At 38.1% G+C, this 20,185-nt stretch overlaps 5 protein-coding genes and 1 non-coding gene across 8 annotated transcripts; 2 read left to right on the top strand and 4 right to left on the bottom strand.

Moving 5' to 3' along the window:
* On the top strand, nucleotides 320–1,961 carry LOC18600559. The gene is made up of 5 exons (XM_007031068.2): nucleotides 320–784; nucleotides 869–982; nucleotides 1,078–1,145; nucleotides 1,237–1,462; nucleotides 1,686–1,961. The coding sequence occupies exons 2-5, from the start codon at nucleotides 892–894 to the stop codon at nucleotides 1,805–1,807; spliced, it is 507 nt and encodes a 168-aa protein (XP_007031130.2). The 5' UTR covers nucleotides 320–784; nucleotides 869–891; the 3' UTR covers nucleotides 1,808–1,961.
* On the top strand, nucleotides 332–404 carry TRNAA-AGC. The gene has a single exon. It is a non-coding gene; the product is annotated as a tRNA-Ala (tRNA).
* Nucleotides 2,182–5,548, bottom strand: LOC18600558 (pentatricopeptide repeat-containing protein At1g09190). The gene is made up of 3 exons (XM_007031067.2): nucleotides 2,754–5,548; nucleotides 2,595–2,670; nucleotides 2,182–2,516 (listed from the first exon to the last, which is right to left on the bottom strand). Exon 1 carries the CDS (start codon nucleotides 5,452–5,454, stop codon nucleotides 4,000–4,002), a length of 1,455 nt encoding a protein of 484 aa, XP_007031129.2. The 5' UTR covers nucleotides 5,455–5,548; the 3' UTR covers nucleotides 2,182–2,516; nucleotides 2,595–2,670; nucleotides 2,754–3,999.
* Nucleotides 5,931–8,573, bottom strand: LOC18600556 (zinc finger matrin-type protein 2). The gene is made up of 10 exons (XM_007031064.2): nucleotides 8,394–8,573; nucleotides 8,212–8,292; nucleotides 8,113–8,140; nucleotides 7,944–8,026; nucleotides 7,828–7,860; nucleotides 7,204–7,282; nucleotides 7,039–7,091; nucleotides 6,583–6,643; nucleotides 6,409–6,491; nucleotides 5,931–6,213 (listed from the first exon to the last, which is right to left on the bottom strand). Exons 1-10 carry the CDS (start codon nucleotides 8,409–8,411, stop codon nucleotides 6,124–6,126), a joined length of 609 nt encoding a protein of 202 aa, XP_007031126.1. The 5' UTR covers nucleotides 8,412–8,573; the 3' UTR covers nucleotides 5,931–6,123.
* On the bottom strand, nucleotides 11,392–12,934 carry LOC18600555. The gene has a single exon (XM_007031063.2). It carries the CDS (start codon nucleotides 12,806–12,808, stop codon nucleotides 11,639–11,641), a length of 1,170 nt encoding a protein of 389 aa, XP_007031125.2. The 5' UTR covers nucleotides 12,809–12,934; the 3' UTR covers nucleotides 11,392–11,638.
* On the bottom strand, nucleotides 14,646–19,740 carry LOC18600554. Of its 3 annotated transcripts, none has more exons than XM_007031057.2 (7): nucleotides 19,118–19,740; nucleotides 18,875–19,007; nucleotides 18,582–18,708; nucleotides 18,408–18,463; nucleotides 16,548–18,302; nucleotides 15,751–15,904; nucleotides 14,646–15,422 (listed from the first exon to the last, which is right to left on the bottom strand). In XM_007031057.2, exons 3-7 carry the CDS (start codon nucleotides 18,682–18,684, stop codon nucleotides 14,758–14,760), a joined length of 2,733 nt encoding a protein of 910 aa, XP_007031119.2. In that variant the 5' UTR covers nucleotides 18,685–18,708; nucleotides 18,875–19,007; nucleotides 19,118–19,740; the 3' UTR covers nucleotides 14,646–14,757. The 3 variants fall into 3 exon arrangements, with proteins under 3 accessions (XP_007031119.2, XP_007031118.2, XP_007031121.2); XM_007031056.2 differs by having other exon boundaries at nucleotides 18,582–18,692; XM_007031059.2 differs by having other exon boundaries at nucleotides 18,408–18,460; nucleotides 18,582–18,692.

Here is a 20,185-nt window from a genome sequence, read left to right as displayed (position 1 = left end):
CTTAAGCTCCTGAAATCACAGTAATAGCCATCACATTATGCTCAGTTGAACCAGTTACTGCTCACATAAGTGAATTGTGAAGTGCAATTGTAGTTGGCTCGTGTCTTCAAGCCATGAGACTTTAGTGTCCTCTAGTTTTGTCATAGATCTCATTTCAGTAAGAAATAGAATGAGTTTTGGGTTTGGGTTTATAACATTTTTTTACTTTTTGAATTGAAAAGATGGATTTATTATAACCATCAATATCTTAACCAGCAAAGGTGAACGGGGCAGTTTCATTCGAAGACAAAGTTTATGAACAGAAGCTATTCATTAGCTTCCTCTAAAAAATGGGGATGTAGCTCAGATGGTAGAGCGCTCGCTTAGCATGCGAGAGGTACGGGGATCGATACCCCGCATCTCCAATTTTTGCTATCTTAATAATTCAGAAGTGCCAAGCTCCTTCTTGTCATAGCCTTAATCTTCCTCACCTATTCTTTTATATGTAACTATAACAAAAGGTCAAGCAGTCTCTATCTGCTTTAGATATTTTTTAATTGACATATAAGAGTTAACCAGATTTGGGTTTGAATATCTGAAGCAAGGGTGCTTGACACAAATGACAAACTTTTGCAGTTCCCAGTACTCAACCTTGTCTGCTGAAACACCAAATGTGGCAAACTCAAGTACAGAGTTGGGTGACTTGTTTCCACCTACTGACTCCCCATCTTAGTCCATCTATGTCTAGCCTTTTCTCCTACCACACCATCAGCAAGCTACCAACCAACTCGTCATTCAAATCCAGGTGGTCTAATCCTTTTGTTTTTCCTTTTTGCTCTTTTAGTTACCAATCCTTCTAGTTAATCAAATAAATCCATCCCTTTCCCAGTTATTTTGGTCACAGTCAGCGTAATGGCAGCAGCTACTTCATCAAAGCTGAAGTGTTTCACCTGCTTCTTCAACTTGATTTTCGTTGCCATATTCTTCTCCAACATGAACTCAGGTTTTTTGCTCTATCCTTCTGATCACCCCATAATCATCTTCCTCGTTCCTTTTCACTTTATTTTGATCCCATTTCCATTGGACATGATCAAACAGGAAATGCACAGAACCTCCTCCCTGCACGATCCTTTGCGAAAGCTTTCTTTTGTTTCAACAACAGATATGTAAGAATCTTAACGGCCTGATGATGTATTATTCATTGAGAATTTCCTTTTAGAGAAATCCTTTTCATTCGGTAGCATTTCATGCGTGCAGATTTATACTGGATGCGATGAGGCTTTTAGACTGAGTGAGAGTGGTAACCTGAACGTACCTCGTGAAGCTACCAACATCTTCTGCACCGGACCTTGCTTAGCTGAGACACAGTTGGTGCTTCAATGCGTTGACAACGTTTTATCAGACTTCACGTTTTATAACAAGGCCACTGTTCGAGATATCAGAGATGTACTCCGTGCTGGTTGCAGCTACACAAGCAGAAGAGGTATGGGAAGAACTTTTCTTTTACGCTTACAATAAGGGATAATACTGTATTCTACCCGAACCCGAAACAGATAATAAACTTTTCATTCAAACCCGAATATAGGGTACTTGAAAATTGCTACATATGCTCCATATTCCTTCATTTTTCTAAGCTTTTTTTTTGTCTAATCTTTGGTCTTTAGTGTCAGGAAATTGTCATTTAACATGAGTTACCCTTTGGTCAGGGAATTTCGATGTGGAGAATTATTTCCAGGGTGAAATAAGCAAGTCACCTGGATTGCGCGAGTTCATGACCAGCTTGTCTTCATTAACATTGATCATTGGGTTTCATATTCTGATGATATAGCAGCTCTATGGCTATAGGAAAAAACAATATGTATTCTTCTGATGGTGTTCGAATCCATCTTCAAATTTTACCTTGACAGAATGATGCTTGCTGTGTTTGAAGTTATACAAACAACAAAATAGATTCATGATTTTGGCAGCTATGACTGCTTCAATATGTACAATTAAAATCAAATTTCCATTACTTAATCACTACTCCTGGTTTGAAAGTTGGTACATGATGATTATATGCTTTCCTCGTTCTAATTTTCCGAAAGAATAAATTAAAAGAGTAAGAAATGATATAAATTTAACGTGTTCATTTGAAAAGGTAAAAGTCGATAATAAATGGTAAAAAACCAATAATTTGTAAGCTCATAATAACACCAGAAAAAGGATCTTGTAACAGCTCATCAATGGAAACTCTTTGTATTTATTGGAGATCCCTAGTGCGGCCTTACTTTGCTTGCAGGTTAAGATAACTAAGAGAACATTATTACTACTACTTTTTCAAACTTTTGGCAAACCCCATCGAGGAATAATGCATCTGAACCCTTTAGGAAGTCTGGGACTGAAGTAGTCCTCCGGACGGCGGCATGATGGTGCTGCTGATGGCCATGCCTCTGCTCTCCTCCCCGTCTTATGTATGGCCTTCACCACAGCTTTACAGTCTACATACCCTAACACCGTGATCTTACTCGACATCATGTCTATCTCCACGCATTTTACGCCTGTAACATCAAACTGTCAAGTCTTCTCCTCGTATGAAAAATGGTAATTCAGGATCTTCTATTGCTAGATATGTATACCATTGATCTTGAGCAAGGATTTGCGGACAGCTTTCTCACAGGATTTGCAGTGCAAACGTACCTTGAATTCAACAACCTGAGACATCAAAACCAGAATACATGAAAGTGAATCAACGCAAAGAAAACAAGATATGATACGTAAGGAAGAAATGGGAAGACCTCCATGGTGTTATGATATAGTTTTTGCAGGGAGAGATAAGCTGGTGATGTTTATATATAATCGGATGGGTTGTTTCCGGTTATAAAAGTAACAAGTATTAGATCAAAAAGGAAGGGCAGGCGTGGGAAATGATTGCTCGTTTCCTTTCATCATTGCTGATTGTTGCAGAAGTAACATGCGTTTGTGGACAATGGTCCTAATTGCAGCAGCAAAACTTTGACAAAATTAAAATAAGTGAGATCATTTAATTGTACATCATTCGTTGTTTCTTCATGCTGTTTTTGTGTTTTACTATATAATATTGAAATGATTGAATAACAATCCAGTGAAATGTAGGTTTAATGAAGTTACTGTTACATTGACATGAACAATTTCAGATCTCTTACCCTCCAACTTCGCAGAAACAAATATTAACAGGTTTTTGAATAATGAAATTGGAACACTCACACAGAGAGAGAGAGAGAGAGTAAGCTAAAATTGCTATTTATTGTCTGAGGGGTATTACATAATGAGAAATTGTTAAACCTATAAAATCATATGTAATGAACTCCCCACCACCCCAGAATACATTTTCCAGACTTAATTTTGACTAGTTACATCCACCGCTACCAAACTTGGCCTTAACAGGCTCTTTCTCTTCGACCTTTGGAGGTTTCACCACAGTAGCAGGAACAGCAGCCTGATCATTTCCCTTGGGGATTTCTGGTTTCACATCTTCCTCCTTCTTCGGAGTCACCACAGCAGGTTCCTTCTTTGTTGTCGAGACACATGATCTCGACACATAGCTACTTCCGCAGCAACTCTTCCTTTCCATCTTCGCTCCTTTACGATATTTGCTCTTCTTCAACTGCAAGCTTGAGTACTGGAATGTAATAAAAAAGGCTAAATAGGAGATTGTTGGAAGGTTAGGATGCAGGGGAGATTGGAAGATTACTAATTTATAGAAGCAGAAGAGACTAGTAGTATTCCTTCTCGTTTTCATAAACTTTGGTCCATGAAATAAAATTTCCTCAAAGTTTGTGTCCCATTCAAATAAGTGCAGTGTACCTTGCAAATTTCCAAGTGAAGTAATTAATCTGAAGAGGATTCAGCTCCCCTCTATTAATGAATCAGGATTAGATCAATCCTTCCTGGGAATTCCGACTTTTCTGGTGCCTACCAAGACTGTACAGTTTACAAGGAGGGAAAGGAAGACAAATTCAGATTTTATAATTCTCAAAACCATAGTCTACAAAGATGGTATAATCACCCTGTTGCGCTTTGTCCCATTGCTTTCTTGACACTTTTTTCCCTCATCAGTACTCTTATCTTATCGACTTCATCCCATCTCCCTTCCTCTGCATAAATATTTGACAACAATACATAATTACCCGAATTCCATGGTTCAAGATTCATAAGCTCCTTAACAGCAAGTTCTGCAAGCTGTAATTCACCATGAGTACGACAAGCACTGAGCAAAGCACCCCATAAAGTAGCATTTGGTGCAATATGCATGCTTGTAATCAGGTCATAAGCCATTCTCACACATCCGCTGCGTGCAAGGAGGTCAACCATGCATCCATAATGCTCAAGTTTAGGATCAATGTAGTAAATTTTGCTCATTGAAGCAAACAACTCTTGCCCTTTTTCAACCAACCCTGCATGAGCACAGCATGTTAGCACCCCTATAAAAGTCGCATCATTAGGCATCTCACCTTTGTTCATCATCTCCTCAAACAACTTCACCCCAAGCTCCCCCTTCCCATTAAAAGCCAGACCAGAGATCATCACGTTCCACGACACAACATATTTACAAGGCATATCCTTGAAAATCTGAAGGGCGGTTTCCAAATTTCCACATTTACTATAGAAATCAACCAATGCATTTCCCACAGAAACCACTTTTTGATAAAGCCTACTTGATTCAGCATAAGAATGAATCCATTGCCCAACATCAGCAGCCCCTAAATGAGCACAAATAGGCAACACAATAACCACAGTAGCCTCATCAGGTTGGAACCCCAGCTCTCTCATTTCCTGAAAAAGTGCCAAAGCTTCATCCTGCCTCGCACTCTGCGCCAAGCAAGAAATCATCAAATTCCATGAAACTACACTCCGTTCACTCATCTGCCTAAATAAATTTAACCCAATACCAACATCCCCTATCTTACAAAACCCACGGATCATCAAATTCCAAACTATCACATCCCTTTGACACATTCTATCGAACACCTTCTTTGCTTCCTCCATTCTCCCGCTAGAGCTGTATAATTCCACAACCCCAATCTGAACCGAGCCAAAACGCTCGAACCCAGATTTAATAACTTCCCCATGAGTGCATTGCCCGACTCTTACATCACCAAGACCCGAACACGCCTTGAGCAATGGCGGAAACGTGTATTCATCTGGCCAAATCCCGCGAGTTTTAAGTAAAGAAAACAAGGCAATAGCTTCTTCAAAGGGACCGTTAAGAGAGTACCCTTTGATCATAGAGTTAAAAAGCAATATGTTGGGGTTGTGGGTCTGCGCAAACACAAGATTCGCATAGTCCATTTTGTTGAGGTGACCGCAAACAGAGACAAAGTGGGAAAGGATTTGGTTGGATTGGTGAAGACATTGACGGAGGAAATGGGCATGGATTTCGCGGAGGGTTTTTCGCGTTTTCTGGCCATGGAGGAGGCGGAGGATCTTTCGCTCCAGCTCCAGGGAAGCTCTGCTCATTCAGTTTCTGTTCCCGTATCCTGAGAGTTTACTGAAATTTTAAGAGGTTTGATGGGGTGGTTTGGCGGGAACTAGGGGCAACTGCCTTTTAAAAGTTAATAGATACAAGTTACCTTGCTTTTTAACTTCGAAAATAGTAGACTTTGATGTAATTGTGTTTCATGCACTAATGCAACCGATATAACAACATTTATTTCAATCTTTCGATTTGGAGATGACTCCATGGAGAAGCTGAAATGCTGAATCTCTTTGTGGCAACCTCTCCAGAGAGGAGGAGGCGAGGAAGTAAGGACACAGATGGAAATGGAAGAGGTTGGGAAGGGGAAGTGCAGAGCAGGGACATAACATGAATGAATGTCATTAGGTATGAGACGAAACTCTACTCTCCTCATCAAACACTGCTTGAAAGCTCAAGCTGATGAAGATTAAACTCAAGGCATTGAATTGAAACAGGAACATCCGATCTTAAACATCTGTTAGAGCTTTAAAGAAGAACATGACATAACATATTATATCGACACATTAATCATGAATGAAGCATGTCAAAGTAATTTTTACTTTTCTTTACTTTTTTCGATTATCGATACAGAACATTGGAAAACCTTACATGTCAATTTCCAAAAGGCTGTCTATCATTCAAAGAAGGTAATGTTACATAAACAAACATGATCATTTTTTGGATGAACGGAAACCCCCGAATCCCATCATAGCTGCCACATCAGGATCAATTTCAGGCTCCTCTTCTGCTGCTTTCTCTTTCTGAACCCAGAGAAATCAACAATCAATTGTGACTTTGAGAAGTGAAATAAAAATTCTAACTATAAGGGAACAATAATAAGGAAGTTAAAAATGGAACTCTAGAAAACAGCTTAGAGCTGAAAAGCGTCTCCAATACGAAAAGCAATACCCAACGGTGAAACGACCACTGAGCACTTAGAAAATCCGACTACTGACCTTTTTCTCTTTCTTTCTTTCTCGTCGTTGTCGCTTTCGCTCTTCCTCTTCTTCCTGCTGTTTGATGATCCGTTCATCAAGATCTACAGAAAAGAATAAAGATTCGAGACATCAGTCATCTTGAACACAGCTATAATCAAATTCCAACAAGTTGGGCACCAAGGCAAGACTTACCTTGTTCTGAGAAACTGCCAGGAGCTTTTCTCTTTTTTAATTGATCAAATCGCTCTTGAACCTGCATCCACCAAGCAAAGGAAATTAATAAGAAATTGACCATGCACAAGGTAACAGATCTTCTTTTGGCCTCTACAAGTCATACGCCACAGATTCTATTTTTGACCATCTTCAAATAAATATAACATGTTTCTTGCCTGGGAAATTCATCCTTTTTGTCTCAGAAAATGACATACAGCTTTTTCCTCCATTTATAGGTTTAATAGAAGCTCCAATATTAAAAGGATGTACATGTTTATTAGATTGCCTTTTCTACGCATTACTAATTTACTTCTAATATTAAAATTTAAAAATAAAGAATACATGGCTTTTGTTAACTAACAAGGTTCTAACTTCTACAACTTCAACCAACTAAGTGTTTTAAAAGTGCACATCAAAAACTCTCCAACTGAGCACCTGTTGAAGGGTTGCCCGTTCTACCCGCATGGACATACCCAAAGCTCTTTGATCTGAAAAAGTGAGGCAAGGGGGGCATTAGATTAGTAAAAAAGTAATAAGAATGTCTATATTTGTCAATACATCCATAAGATGATAAACAAGAATCTCTAGAAAACCACATACGTTTCTTCCCATTGATGTGATCCAAGTAGTTTGCAGAATCTTTTACCACACACTCGCAAACTGAGCAATAGTATCCAGCCTGCAAAGAACCAATTTAATCAACATATACCTTATCATCATAATAAATAAAAGTTCACAAAAAACAGAGATCAATAAAAATTGGAAAGCATGATACTTTTGCCACTAGGCTACTAAATTCTGTCATTTGTTCAAAACAAAATAAATCAAACATTCATCGATGTGGAACAACATAACCTACTAAACAATCAACATTCATTCATATAGCAATGCAAACATACTAGTGTTTCTTCAGTACCCTCCTAAAGCCTTATTTCATAAGTTACCCCCTAAAGGAGTAACACATCCAACAGGTTGAAATCAAGTTAAGTCTATGGAATCTTGACAATCATGCAGCCAATAAAATTTTGATTTAAGAAAACCACAACGCTTCAGAGATCAAACGCTGTATATAGAATACCCTTTGAGCCAAAACGCATCCATGAACATCAACCAGCTAAGCTGTTCTTCAAGAAATGCAACTTGCAATGAACAATGAACATCACACACCTCAAAAATACAGTCATAACATAAGGTTAAGCCAGGAAGGAAATGATAAGAAATTACCTGCTGACTTAAAGGTGCTACTGGAGTAACAACCTGCAAAATGTAGATGCTTAAACAAGACGGTTCAACATAAAAGCCAATTTAGATTAAGTTTAACGCCAAGCAATTAAACAAACCTGAGTTTTACCCAAACGAGACTCGAGATCAACTTCGTAATCCCTATGCTTCAAGGGTTTCCTTTGCACTGGGGGACCTTTTGCTGCACATGTATTCAACTTTTACTATACAAATTCAATTTCTTAAAATTCAAACACAAATACTAAAAATTATTAAAAAAAAACTCACCTTTGGATTTACTTCGCCCTTCAGATTCCTGAATCACAATCAAATTTTTTTAAAATATTCAAAAAAAAAACCGAAAAGGGAGAGACTTTGATAAGAAACCTGTTTCTCACGCTCTCGAGCGCGTTGTAAGTATTCTTCTCGATCGAATTTCTTTCTGAAGGTATTATCAACACCAAGAGCCTGCAACAAAATATAATCAAAACAAATTCCATAGCTAAAAGGTGAAAATTCAAAGTAGTAAAAAAAAAAGAATATATTTTGGAGAGAAATTTTGGTCTTACATTATTGCTGGAAGCCATTGATTACACAAAGAAATTGGGTTAGCTTACTTCGAAATTGTTGTGAGAGAGGAATTTCCAGTGATCAAATCAAAACCCTAAAGAGCTTGGGAATTTGGGTTCCGTTCTTTCTTGCCTTTCCTTCAAACTAATTTCCATATTCCAAGAAGAAACCAAGGCCCAACAAGTAATTTTGTTGGTGTTATTGGTTTTAAGGCCCAAAGCAAAAAAAGACCCAATGCCCATTAATAAATATATTAGAAGTTACAATATCCACTGCAGTTTTGCCATATATTTTCAGGAATGCAAACTATTGGATTCACTGATTTACTCTATTTACTTGGAACTATATATATATATTTTTTTTTTGTTGATTGAAATGTCATATGCTTTTTGTTCTGTATGGATTCCATTGTGCCAGGCCTTTCCCTTGTTTTACTGACCATTGGAGGGCCAATGGTGATTCATTTTCATATGGACATGTTTTTTTTTTATTTTTTCCCGCAATCAATCTGACATGAAACTAAGATTTATCATCTGAAGGTCATGAAAATGTCTGACTGAAATTTGATCTATGCTCTTTTACAATGTAGCTGGTCAGCATGATCAATTAACAGGTTTCTTCTAACTACTGCATTTATCATCTTTATGTTGGTTGTCAGAATTGAAGTGTGTAGGTTCCAGGCGACTGTATTTTTCCTTACCAGTATCACTTCCCCGAGATGGACTTAACTTGAGTATTCTTCGTTGTTTTTTAACCAAGTTAAAGCAGATGAATTCATTGTCAAAGAAGAAAAATCTTATCTATCTTTGCTTGGTTGTCAGTAACCTTTCCTCGGACATTGGTCTCCCATATAGAAGAAGGTAGAGCATTTGCTTTTCCCTTGGAAATCATACGGTCAAAGTCTTGTTTGCTGTACGGGGTTGGGCCATTTCCAACACTCCCTAGCTGAGGCTCAACCAGCTGGAATCATGTTGATAACGCTTTTAATCGGGATGCTAGCTGCTAGTTACGTCAGGCCCCAGGCTAGTTATTTTGGATTTGATCAGTGATCTTCCTTGATCAGCCCTCCCCCACCCCCCATCAAAAGGGAAAAAAAAATACTGCATTAGGGACTGGTAATTAGTGTGCAGTCAATTTTAAGAACCAGGTTATTCAAGGAGCAATAGATATGACAGACAGAAGACCGAGTCATCCGGGAAATCTGATGGAAATTTCGAGTGAAGGGTTGTCAGAAGGGAGTAATGAAGTTCCCAAAGGATGAGTTTGTGTGGGTGGAAAAAATGTCCTTTGGGCAAAAGCCTGGGACCTTTTTGGCCCACGTCCGTGCCCACTGGCTCCTAGGCCACCACCCAGTCTTGGTAATTCATGTGAAGTATCATTATTCTGTTCTAGTAACGGACAAATGGGTGCTCCTTCAATACCCACACCTGGTTTCCTGTGAGGATAAGCTGTAGACTATTTCCTTGTCCGGGGCATTTTCATTCCCTCATTTTAACTTAAAAACATCGTCTAAATCAGTCTCCCATATGCTTCAGTTCTTCAGGTATTTGTTCGGGAAGAGGAAAATGTAACGTAATTTGTAAGGTAACTTGGAGTTAGAGATGGGGCCGGCCATGGAATTCCTGAAATGGCCTTCCCGGTACAAACCCCATAGCTCCTGTCATCGAAATGATTCTTGGGATAACTTCAGAAACTGTATAAAAAGGCCCGTCCACCAATAATGTAAGCCTGGGGCCTGAGATAGACCATGTTGATGTGATTTTGCCACTATTTGCTTCCAGGCTAAAATTCAAATGCTCCCCACACAGATTGCTGGAGGTTGGGACCTGATTAGTTTCTCAGCTGATATTTTTCCTTGGGCTAATAATTCTGATCTTTCTTTTCCCTCTGTTTCCAACCATAGATTGGGGTTTTTGTGGTCTGAAATTACCGGTTAACAACCAAGCTTATCTACAAAACAATTATATGAATAATCATGAGGGGACATGATGTTGGATATTGGAAAAGGCAGAGTTGCTCTAGTTCATGTGTTTCTTTTTTGGAGTGACAGATGATGATCATTGATCACTAAGACAAGAAAGGGGGGAAAGAAAACCCAGATAGAAGCCGCCAAAAAAGATTAATCAAAGTTGTTTGGAAATGGAAACACTATCAAAATCAAGTCAATGTCGCATAATCTCAAACTGCTTTATGTCCATGTCTCATGATCACCTTTGATGTCAATGTCTACTAGACACCAAGGGCCCCCAATTTAATCAAAGCTTGCAAACATTTCTATCCATTATTTTTGGTTCAATCTTTAGCTCTTCTTCTTAACTTCCAAATGCATGTATGGCCCCTAAATCAGTCATCCTCAGATTCTGAAACTTTTAACATATGAGGAAATTGATGTCAATTCATATCTTTCCAATATCCCAACCAACCCAACTCATGCAATATATCATGTGCATGTGCATCACAACAATTGAACCCCAAGAAGAAACAAACAAAAATTTCCAGAGTTTTCTTTTGGAACTGTTGGTACAGTTCGTATAGGGGTGGGGGGCATCCTCATGTGCTAGTGCTACTTGGGCATCTGCCACCAAATTCTGTAACGGGGAAAGTTGAGAGAGAGAGAGCCTGAAACCAATTTTTGTGAATATTATTGCTTCAATAATCCAACAGGAACAGTGCTCCATAATGATGGAAACATTGATACTGCTTTAGGAGTTAGGCCCCCAAAACAAAGAAAGATGCAACATGGAATTGCACTAAGAACCTGAAACCATTTCACCTTTCACAAAACACACTTTCAAACATTACAAGTGCATCAGTGATGGCAGAAGATACCCCCATTGTTTTCATAAGTTTTCATTTTATTTGACAATGGGTTTGGATTGATGAACAAATTACAGAAGTTTGTAAAATTTCTTGTCAAATTTAATACCTTACCAGCACAGAAGAAGGCCCAAGTTTTAAGGAAGAAACCACAAGGAGTGGATGAAAATGGAAAATAGATAGTAGGCTGTGTTACACCAGCACTGCAGAACACATGGATATATTGCATATATATTGTTTTACATGTTATACAAGGGAACTGGGTCTAGATTAATTAACCCTCATAATTTCAACATGTTCTCTTTTTAAAACAAAAGAGAAGATCTAACTGTCAAATACATTTATGATTCATAAAAATTCTTAATTGGAAATGCTAAGGTAAAAAAAAATTCTATACAATTTCTGTCATACCCCTAATTAACTGGATTTACCTGGAGGAAACAGGATTCAAAGCTCTAGCTAAGCCATTCATGGCACCATAACCTTTTGAACTAAATCCCAAGCACCCAAGCAGGCCTTGCCTGTAAGGCAAAAATGTCTTCTTCCTCATTTCTTCAGCTTGTGCTCTATTTGCTGTGTAATGCAACTCATGTGGTGATGGTGGAACCCTCCTCTTCCCTATCCCATTGACAGGCTTATTCTTATGGCTTCTTTGATTCTCTGATCCCCCAATTGACACATTGCTTAGCTTCTCTTTAGACTCCTGAACCACACTGCTGCTTGTGCTCCCAGGCTTCTTTTCTTTTGCTGGAGAGAATGAAATAGTTGACCAGAACTTATTGTTGCTTCTCCCTTCACTTTTGCTCCTCAGAAAATCTTTCAGGAAAACCCATCTCTTTGAGCTTCTTCCAGCTGAAGATGACCTGGAAGAAGAAGCTGACATCGAAGCACTCGTTTCATTATACATCTCCTCATCGTTCTTGCTGTCAGCTTTCTTGCCTAAATCTTTATCCAAGCACATGCTTTGGTCATCAATGTTGAGAGCAAAACTAGCATTTCTTAAAGGGGACATGGATCTTGTTCTCCTACGTAAAGACTTATCCCTCAGCCTCAGATCTCTGCCTCTTACTTTGCCATCAACATTATCTTCATTCTCTTCATCCTCATGCTCAAGATCCAGCAAAGGAGCCAAAAACTGAGGCCTTTCCAAATGGGTAGACAGCTTCATAGGCCTGATCTGTCCATTCAAGAAAAGTTCATCCGCCGAGCTCATGGACCCCGTTTGACCTGACCCTGAAGACCCAAATCTTGCAGAGAACTCAAACTCAAAACCAAGAGGCACCGAGTTATCAGGAGAAGATGGTTGGGTCGATGACACCATGGAAGACACCGAGGTCATTGCAAAGTGCATAGGGCTAGCCGGTGCACTGTAAAAGAACCCACCATTGATGGATCCTGGTCCGGGTCCAGGCGCCCTGCCAGGGCTTGAAGGAGCACTGACATAAGGTGTGGAGCAGGTGCTGTCATAGTCTTCAGGGAAAACTTGGGGCTCATGGGGGTCTTGAATTTGCCCATGGGAGCTCATTTCTAGTTCTGTTTCCAAGTCTGAGATTGGGTTTTGGTTTAGCTCATTGTTGTCTGAAATTTGGAACTCCATTGTCTTGTGTGACCAAGTTGGGTAGTGATTGGTGAGAGAGAAACTTGAGGAAGAACTTTCTTGTGCATGTAAAACTATAAAAGAGGGGAAAGTGGTTGTGTTTTTTCAGGTTTTGCTCACCAATCTGGTTCCTTTATAATTAGTCAAATAGTACCCAAAATGTCAAAGTGGGCTTCCCATTTGTCCGTACTAAATATGAATTAAAATTGAAATCAATTTTTTTTTTATTAATTTTCCCACAAATAAGCCCTAGATCCTATCTAATTAATGAATTGATGCCCGTCAATTTCATTTCTTTGGGGCTATAATTTGATTGATAAGTTTGCCCAAATAAATTCTTGCCCTTGTCACATTCTTTACTCAAAAAGATGACATTTCTTTCATTTTCTAATGTTTTAACTCTTATTATATGTTCTTTTCATGTCCCACTACAACATCAAACATTTGTATGTAAATCATATTTTTTTAGTAATTCAAGCCATAAAAATGTAAATATCGGTACTTTTTTCTCTTTTAAATTTTTTTTTTCACTTTTTATTTATAATATAAAAAAAAAGAATATTACGTGTCTAAAAAACAAGACGACTTCATTTCAAAACATCCCAAAAAGAAAATTATTGAATAATAGAGAAGTAGATAATTGGGTCATTTCCATTCTTACACTCTTCAAGATGCAACACCCTATCAATCTTGGATTCTAGACCACTGCTTAAGGAGATATTTAATAAAATATCTAAGAAAATTTGAGCATTAATCTAATATATGAAGTGGAATGAAAACCTAATTCCTAATTCTAATATGGCAATTCTCACCCAAAGCTCAAAAGTCAATGGGTGCCAACTCAAATTAAACACCCTGCTTATGAGGGTGAATGGGAGCTCAATGTCTCTAACTTGTCAGCATATAAAGTAAAAAAGTAAATAAATAAAGCATTTGTGCAACATGAAAAGAATTAAAAAGGGTAAGCATTGAGAGAAGAGTAGGGATCCATGTGGGGAAATGGGAAAGGACCCAATGGACAAAAATACATAATTAAATCTCCCCAAAAATATATATATAAACCCTAAATTAGTACATTATTAAAGTCTTAAAAAAAAAAAAAAAAGAAGTTTCCCATGTTATGTCACCCCACCAGTCTTCTCTTGCAGAGCCCATCTGGTGTCACATGTTCTTGCTTCACTCCTGCATCCCCTTTTGCTCATTCTCTCCACACAAACATCAAGTGTACCCGACAACGAGCCGTTAAGCATATAATATATAAGTCATCTTTTGATGGGGGCAGAGGTACACCATGGAAGAGCAAAACTATAACCCCTCTTCATAGGATCCTAATTTTTGGGCAGCCTGCCCCCCTTAATTAAATGAATTGATCATTGTTAGAATAAAGCTGTTGATTTAATTTAATCAGGATTACTACATGCTAATCTGTAAACCTCTCAGAGAATTCAGTCTCTTTTCTCTGTACCCAAGAAAGAAGAATATCGGTAGTAGTTTTGTAGCCAGCCGTGCGAGGAAAAAAATGGAAGCAAACCCAATCAAGGCTTGACACGTGCTTCTGTTTTTTTGGTTTATTATATGATTAAGGGTTTGTTTTTTTATTAAATTGTTATGGATTCAATTAACCCATACTTCCGAGATTTTGATTTGATAGAGACTTTGGGAAAATTAAAAAAGAAAAAAAAATTGGATGGTTGAGAAAATAGGAAGGAAACCATGTGGTATGTTCTTCATATTAGGTTTTGGTTTTATGTTTGATCAATTTGGTTTTTTTCGAGTAATTAGGTATCGAAATCTTAAAACCGAATTGAATCGATCGAACTGAACACGAAAACCAACCTAAAGGATCAAAATCTGCTTTAACAGATTGCTCTTTGGTCATGGATGCAGAGTTAAACAATTTAGAATTATATAGTATACAAGATCCATCAGGTGAATAATTTAAAAGAGCCTCAAAGCAGGAAATCAGAAACTAAATCATCAACTAAAGAAGAGAATATACTTTTCTCAATCTCTACACCTTCTTCAAATGCTTCCAAATCAAAACCAAGCCATCTCCCATGCTGAGTGCTCATGTCCTTGTCTACAAGGTCATCCACCATTGTATCCCCCATGCTTTCCCAACCCCAAATCTCCTTGTACAACTCTTGTGCCAACCACCCCCTTTTTTGGATCAATTTTTCCCACTTAACCCATCCTTTGCAGGTTCCGACAAAGAGTTGCTTACACCTCGACTCCAGGCAGTCACTCACACAATCGAGCAAAAGCTTTTGGTAAAGCTTGTCGTGATCTTCTCCGATTCTCTCTGTTTCGTTACGGTGCTCGAGCTGGTTGAAAGCATTCAGGGTCATTACCTTTTCAGTCCGACCCAACGCATATTCTGTGAACATTAGCTCAGAATCTTTTAGCACCATTTTCACATAATCGAGTTCCCAATTTGTTGACTCTTTTAAATCTCTCGAACTTGATGTACTAGTTAGAAGCTTTTTGCCCATTTCTCCCACAGATGTAGAAGATGCCGAGTCAGATAACTCTGTACCAAATTCTGTTAGAGACTCACTTCCAGGGGTCCAACTTGATGCTCCTTGATCCTGAGCCAACATGAATTGCTTCATGCCTGCAAGTGTGTAGTGTATATGTTGGTCAAAGGAACAATAACAAAATTCCTTTATCTTGTTAAATCGGGTTTTAGCTTACACAGTAGACACTGCAGTAACATGATTACTGTGTTTACCCGTCTATGCAAAAATTTCAGTATCATGCAAAATTCGTAAACTAATACAAATAGCTCTGAAATGATGCACTATTCCAGAACTAAAGATTGCTTTGCCTCTAAGACAAATAATTAATTATTCTCCAGAAATTCTCCCAAAATGTAATTGACAACTATCTTCCTAGTAAATTAATATCAAGAAGAATATAAGCATAGGAAGAGTACAGCTTACCTTTGGTACCATTTCTGCTATCTGAGCAGCTCCTACTCATGACATCAGGTTCAAAAATTGAAAGTGGGATAGGATGTCTATAATCTAATCCTACGCCAATCTCGCTGCTGCTGCTGCTGCTGCAAGCATTTTGCTCTTCAGTTTCTTCTGAAAGCTGCAATCATTCAATAAATTTAAGCTACATGTTATCATTATTTAAGATTGAAAAATAAGAATACAATTTCTGTATTGAAATTAGATATGTAATAGACAAATAAAATGAAAAAAATCATTTTAGATATATCTTTTAGAACATCCAAATCACTCAAGCTTGTGAACAACTGGTTTGTGTATATGGTGAAATGCAAGAGTACAAATAGATAAATAATTATACTTTCGAATGGAATCAAAGGATGTAGGTGTCAGGACTTCTGATGACAAAAAAAGGCAGTAGAATTGAAATTGCAAGTTATTTGGGCACTAGATCAATTCAACCAATAAACCAGACTTCAACTTGGTAGGAACTGATATCATGGGAAATAAAAAGGGGAAATTCTCCATCAGCTACAAACTTCCCTTAGTGATCACTATTCATAGCTATGTTGGCTCTACTTTTAACTCATAAAACTAAAGTTTCTATACATAGTGATTATTCAGTACAATTACTATTATTATTAGTATTCTTATTTTGGTTGAGGTAAAGCGCCATCTGAAATACAAGCACTGGATTCTATATTTTGGAAAAACCTTTAGCAGTGTGCGACATAACCAAGACCTGCAATAAAAGTAAATGGTAGCAGCAACTGAGTAAAACAAACCTGCCACTTCTTTCTCCAATCAAGCCCCATATTGTCCATTGAAGAGTGATCAAAGTCACCTGAGCTATATGAAATATCTGTATCTAGATCCACCTGAAGCCTTTTGTGATGTCCCCCCAATGTTGTGGGCACCATACCAGATGAGGACACTGAATTTTGCAAACTGGATGCCGGACTAGCAGAAGTCCCATCTACAATGATATTGCAGTTGGATGACTCAACTCCACAAGTCAATTCCTGAAGCTTTTTTTCCAAAAGAACACTTAGAGAATCGCCACCAATTATATTAAATCCAGGAGAAGAAAAAGCTGAGCTCTTCAAATATAACAGGTAATTGTCACCAGAAGGATCACTATCAAAGCTGCTGCTCTTTTCTGCAACTCGACTAATTGGGGATGTAAATGTAAATGAAACAACATCCATGCTTTTTTTCATTTTCTCTGCATCCCGATTCAAGTGCCCATTAGTTGCAACATTACATTTTATGGACTTTTCACTGTAATTAATTGATGAAGTGTCAGAAGAAGTTTCTCCAGATGCAAGATCTTCATTTACAGGCCGTTTCTTTTTAGGCAAATTCTTTCTTCTAGACATTGGAAGCTCCTTTGCAGCATCATTTGCCACTGAGCCTGTCTTCCTGGACTGAGGTTCAGAGTTTATGGTCACCTTGTTTAGAGTCCTATTCCGCCCAATTGTACCATTCATGGACCTACCCTTTCTCGCATGCTGGTCCAGGGTAGAAGTCTTTGATGTTGAATAATCTCTGGTGGATATGCAGTTCTGCTTCTGATTATTCGGCCTCAGCACATTGTTAGTCCTGTTTGCGGAAGTTCCTTTCTCCACAGTCCTTTGCATATCTGCCTGGCTCCTAGAAAACTGTTTTCGTTTAGCATCATTCCTTTCCTTTTGGCTTGCAGAACTCCCATTACTACTTGAGAATGACCCATCTCTCCTCTGAACATTAACCCTTGCTTGTTCTGCGAGTGAGACTGATTTCCCCTTATTCCTCAAACTGTTAGAACTAACTTTTTCTGAATCCCTCGATATGCTGAGTGTTGGTGTATAATCTGATTTATTGTGACTCTTGTTCTTATGCTGTCCTTTCAAAGGCTTCGTCGCACTCACACTAGGCTCATCAGGTCTTTGAGGCCTGGATGCTTTATGTGCAGCTTCAATTTTCCCTTTCAAATCCCGGATTCTCAAAGGAACAGAAGAGGACCCCAATGACGGCCCTTTACCTTTGGAAGTTGTCTGAGGACTAGCCTCAATAATCTTTGCAGCTGCCTCCATTATATAAGCTGCATTTTTTGTTGGGATGAACCCTGGACTCCTGATAGGAGACAAAAGCTTATGGTGAGTAATTGGAATTGGCTTTGCTGATTTTGGAGGCAATATTTCAGTCTGAAATCTCTCGATTGGTCGATTCTGCACCTTATGAAACCTTGGTTCAATGGGATTTGAAGACAACCTGTCGAGCTTGTTAGAGATGTTGGTGTAGTCTGTGGGTTGACATTCATTCCACAAATTAGGAGTACTCCTTTCATAATGAGATGATCTAAGAGAGCAAGACCCTGAATATGGGGTAGAAGAGGGCTCAGGGACATTCAGTGTTGGCAATGAGTCCAGACCCATAAGCCTAGCAACAACTCCGGGTGCTCTAGATCCATATCCTTCATCACTAGTCACTGAGGAAGCAGAAGAAAAATCACAACTGCGTCTACTACTTGAAGTGGCATTGTACTCATCCCCCTCCGTCTGGTAATGCAGAAAAGTGGAACAATATAATCAGAAACTAATATTTTACCAGAATAACAGCAGAGCGAAAGAAGATTAAATGGGAAAAGGGAGGAAATTTCCCACCGTATGAGGCAGTGACTTCGCTAGATTTTCCACAGGTGTTCCTCTCCTTGATTCTTCTACAGCAAATTGTGAATGAGTCACAAACATTTTCACAATAAAGAAAAAAGAAAAAGAAAGACTAAACATACAAAAATAATACACGCGTATTTATATAAATGAAGAACAGAAATGTACCTGATAATTCAGAATTGTTTGAGAACAATTTCTTCCGAGATTTGCCATTCCAATCAAATAACTGAAAAAACCCTCCCTTTGTTCGTTTCCTTTCGACCTCCATTATCTCATCTATGTATCAACATTACTTAAAGATTTAAACCCAAAAAGCAAAAAAGTTGAATTATCAAACAAGACCTAGAAGTCAGTCTAAAACAAGCATTATCACACCTTAACAATGTGCAAAAATTTGCAATCGGTGAACATAATCAATAGCTGACAAAAAGGAAGAAACTTTAATTTCAAAACCATACCTGATTTTGCTTACATTGATCATTCAGCTAACAGACAAAGAGAGACAATGCCTCATCTTCAAGCAAGCAATTGAGGAGAGAGAAAGCATTTTCCGAAGATGAATGTGTGAATCAGATATCCACAATCCAATATCTAAGAAAAACACCAATCATGGAGATGCAAACAATCCTCCGAAAGAGGAAACAAAGATGTAAATGAGCAAACCAAAGAACTTTATAATATGAATGAAACAAAAATCTCACCTTGAATTCTTCAAAAGTAACAACAGCCCATGATCCAGGTGTAAGGCTCCTTCCTTGTCACAATGGGGCTACATAAAAACGGCCAAATCTAACTGGGTATTCTTTAAACTGAAGAAAGAAACTACAAACTTCAAATCATCCCAATCAATCTCCCCATACACTCATTACAACTTAACTCCAAGCACCATTTTTTTTCTTCCAAGTATTGTAAGGTTTTCTTTTCTTTTCTTTTCTTTTGACTGGAACTAAAATAATACTAATGCACGTAATAAAAAATGATAAAAAAATGGAATTTGGTTTCAAGCAAAATGGACCAAGAAAGGACACAAAAAAAAATCCATCGCAGGAAAATATTTTAGTGACATTAGCAGAGAAACTGGAAGAGAGAGACTTGGTTGATACCAGATAAGAAAGAGAAAGTCAAATTAAAAAAAAAAAAAACTGTGAAAACAATCAGAGAGTTTAAAAGGGTAGGAAGTGTCTGGTCTGATTTTGAGCATTAAATCTTGGAGAAGAAGTGACATATCACAACCCAACTCTGCCGTTGAAAATTTAGGGACCCAAGGCTCTCCCTTGTGAAAACAAATGAATTAAAAAGTCCCATTCCTGCCTTGGCCTTGTAATTTTCCAACCCTGTAACCAATGCTATGCCACATGGGGCATTTCTACCATGGGCTTGGGGACCTTCACCGCTGCCTGCCTGCCTGGGCTCCACTTTACTGCACCACTTTCCAACTTATTTGTCTCCTCCCAAAAAAACTTTAAATCCATTTCAATTCAATTTTAAATTTCACCTTCCCATCAAGTCTTAATCTTTTTTCTTGAAAAGGGTGAATTGGGTTGCTAATGTCTGAGCAAACTAAACGAATGTAATAGGCATTGTCAGTTTGTCATATTGTTGAAGATAAAATAGTAGTTCAAACATTTCAATTTGTAAACTACTCCATAAGAGACATAAGTTTTTTTCTGAAAGTGTCAACAAACTTAATTAATACCACTAGCAATCTTTTTATCATTGTATTAATCAAAGATTTGAAGTTGAATCTCAGTCAGTGTGAAAAGTTATGT

Source organism: Theobroma cacao, chromosome 5 (genome assembly GCF_000208745.1).
Source record: "Theobroma cacao cultivar B97-61/B2 chromosome 5, Criollo_cocoa_genome_V2, whole genome shotgun sequence".
In the NCBI taxonomy this organism is placed as follows: Eukaryota; Viridiplantae; Streptophyta; class Magnoliopsida; order Malvales; family Malvaceae; genus Theobroma; species Theobroma cacao.
This window is presented reverse-complemented; position numbering and strand designations above follow the sequence as displayed.

Excerpts from the sequence above, each read along its gene's own strand:
- LOC18600559 (XM_007031068.2), top strand. The coding sequence starts at position 892 with ATGGCAGCAGCTACTTCATCAAAGCTGAAGTGTTTCACCTGCTTCTTC. Across the intron at positions 983-1,077 it reads CTTCTCCAACATGAACTCAG|GAAATGCACAGAACCTCCTC; the intron begins GTTTTTTGCTCT and ends ATGATCAAACAG. Across the intron at positions 1,146-1,236 it reads TTTGTTTCAACAACAGATAT|ATTTATACTGGATGCGATGA; the intron begins GTAAGAATCTTA and ends TCATGCGTGCAG.
- LOC18600558 (XM_007031067.2), bottom strand. The coding sequence starts at position 5,454 with ATGAGCAGAGCTTCCCTGGAGCTGGAGCGAAAGATCCTCCGCCTCCTC.
- LOC18600556 (XM_007031064.2), bottom strand. Across the intron at positions 8,141-8,211 it reads CTCGAGAGCGTGAGAAACAG|GAATCTGAAGGGCGAAGTAA; the intron begins GTTTCTTATCAA and ends ATTGTGATTCAG. Across the intron at positions 7,861-7,943 it reads CTCGTTTGGGTAAAACTCAG|GTTGTTACTCCAGTAGCACC; the intron begins GTTTGTTTAATT and ends TACATTTTGCAG.
- LOC18600555 (XM_007031063.2), bottom strand. The coding sequence starts at position 12,808 with ATGGAGTTCCAAATTTCAGACAACAATGAGCTAAACCAAAACCCAATC.
- LOC18600554 (XM_007031057.2), bottom strand. The coding sequence starts at position 18,684 with ATGGAGGTCGAAAGGAAACGAACAAAGGGAGGGTTTTTTCAGTTATTT. Across the intron at positions 15,905-16,547 it reads ATTGGAGAAAGAAGTGGCAG|CTTTCAGAAGAAACTGAAGA; the intron begins GTTTGTTTTACT and ends GAATGATTGCAG. Across the intron at positions 15,423-15,750 it reads TAGCAGAAATGGTACCAAAG|GCATGAAGCAATTCATGTTG; the intron begins GTAAGCTGTACT and ends ACACACTTGCAG.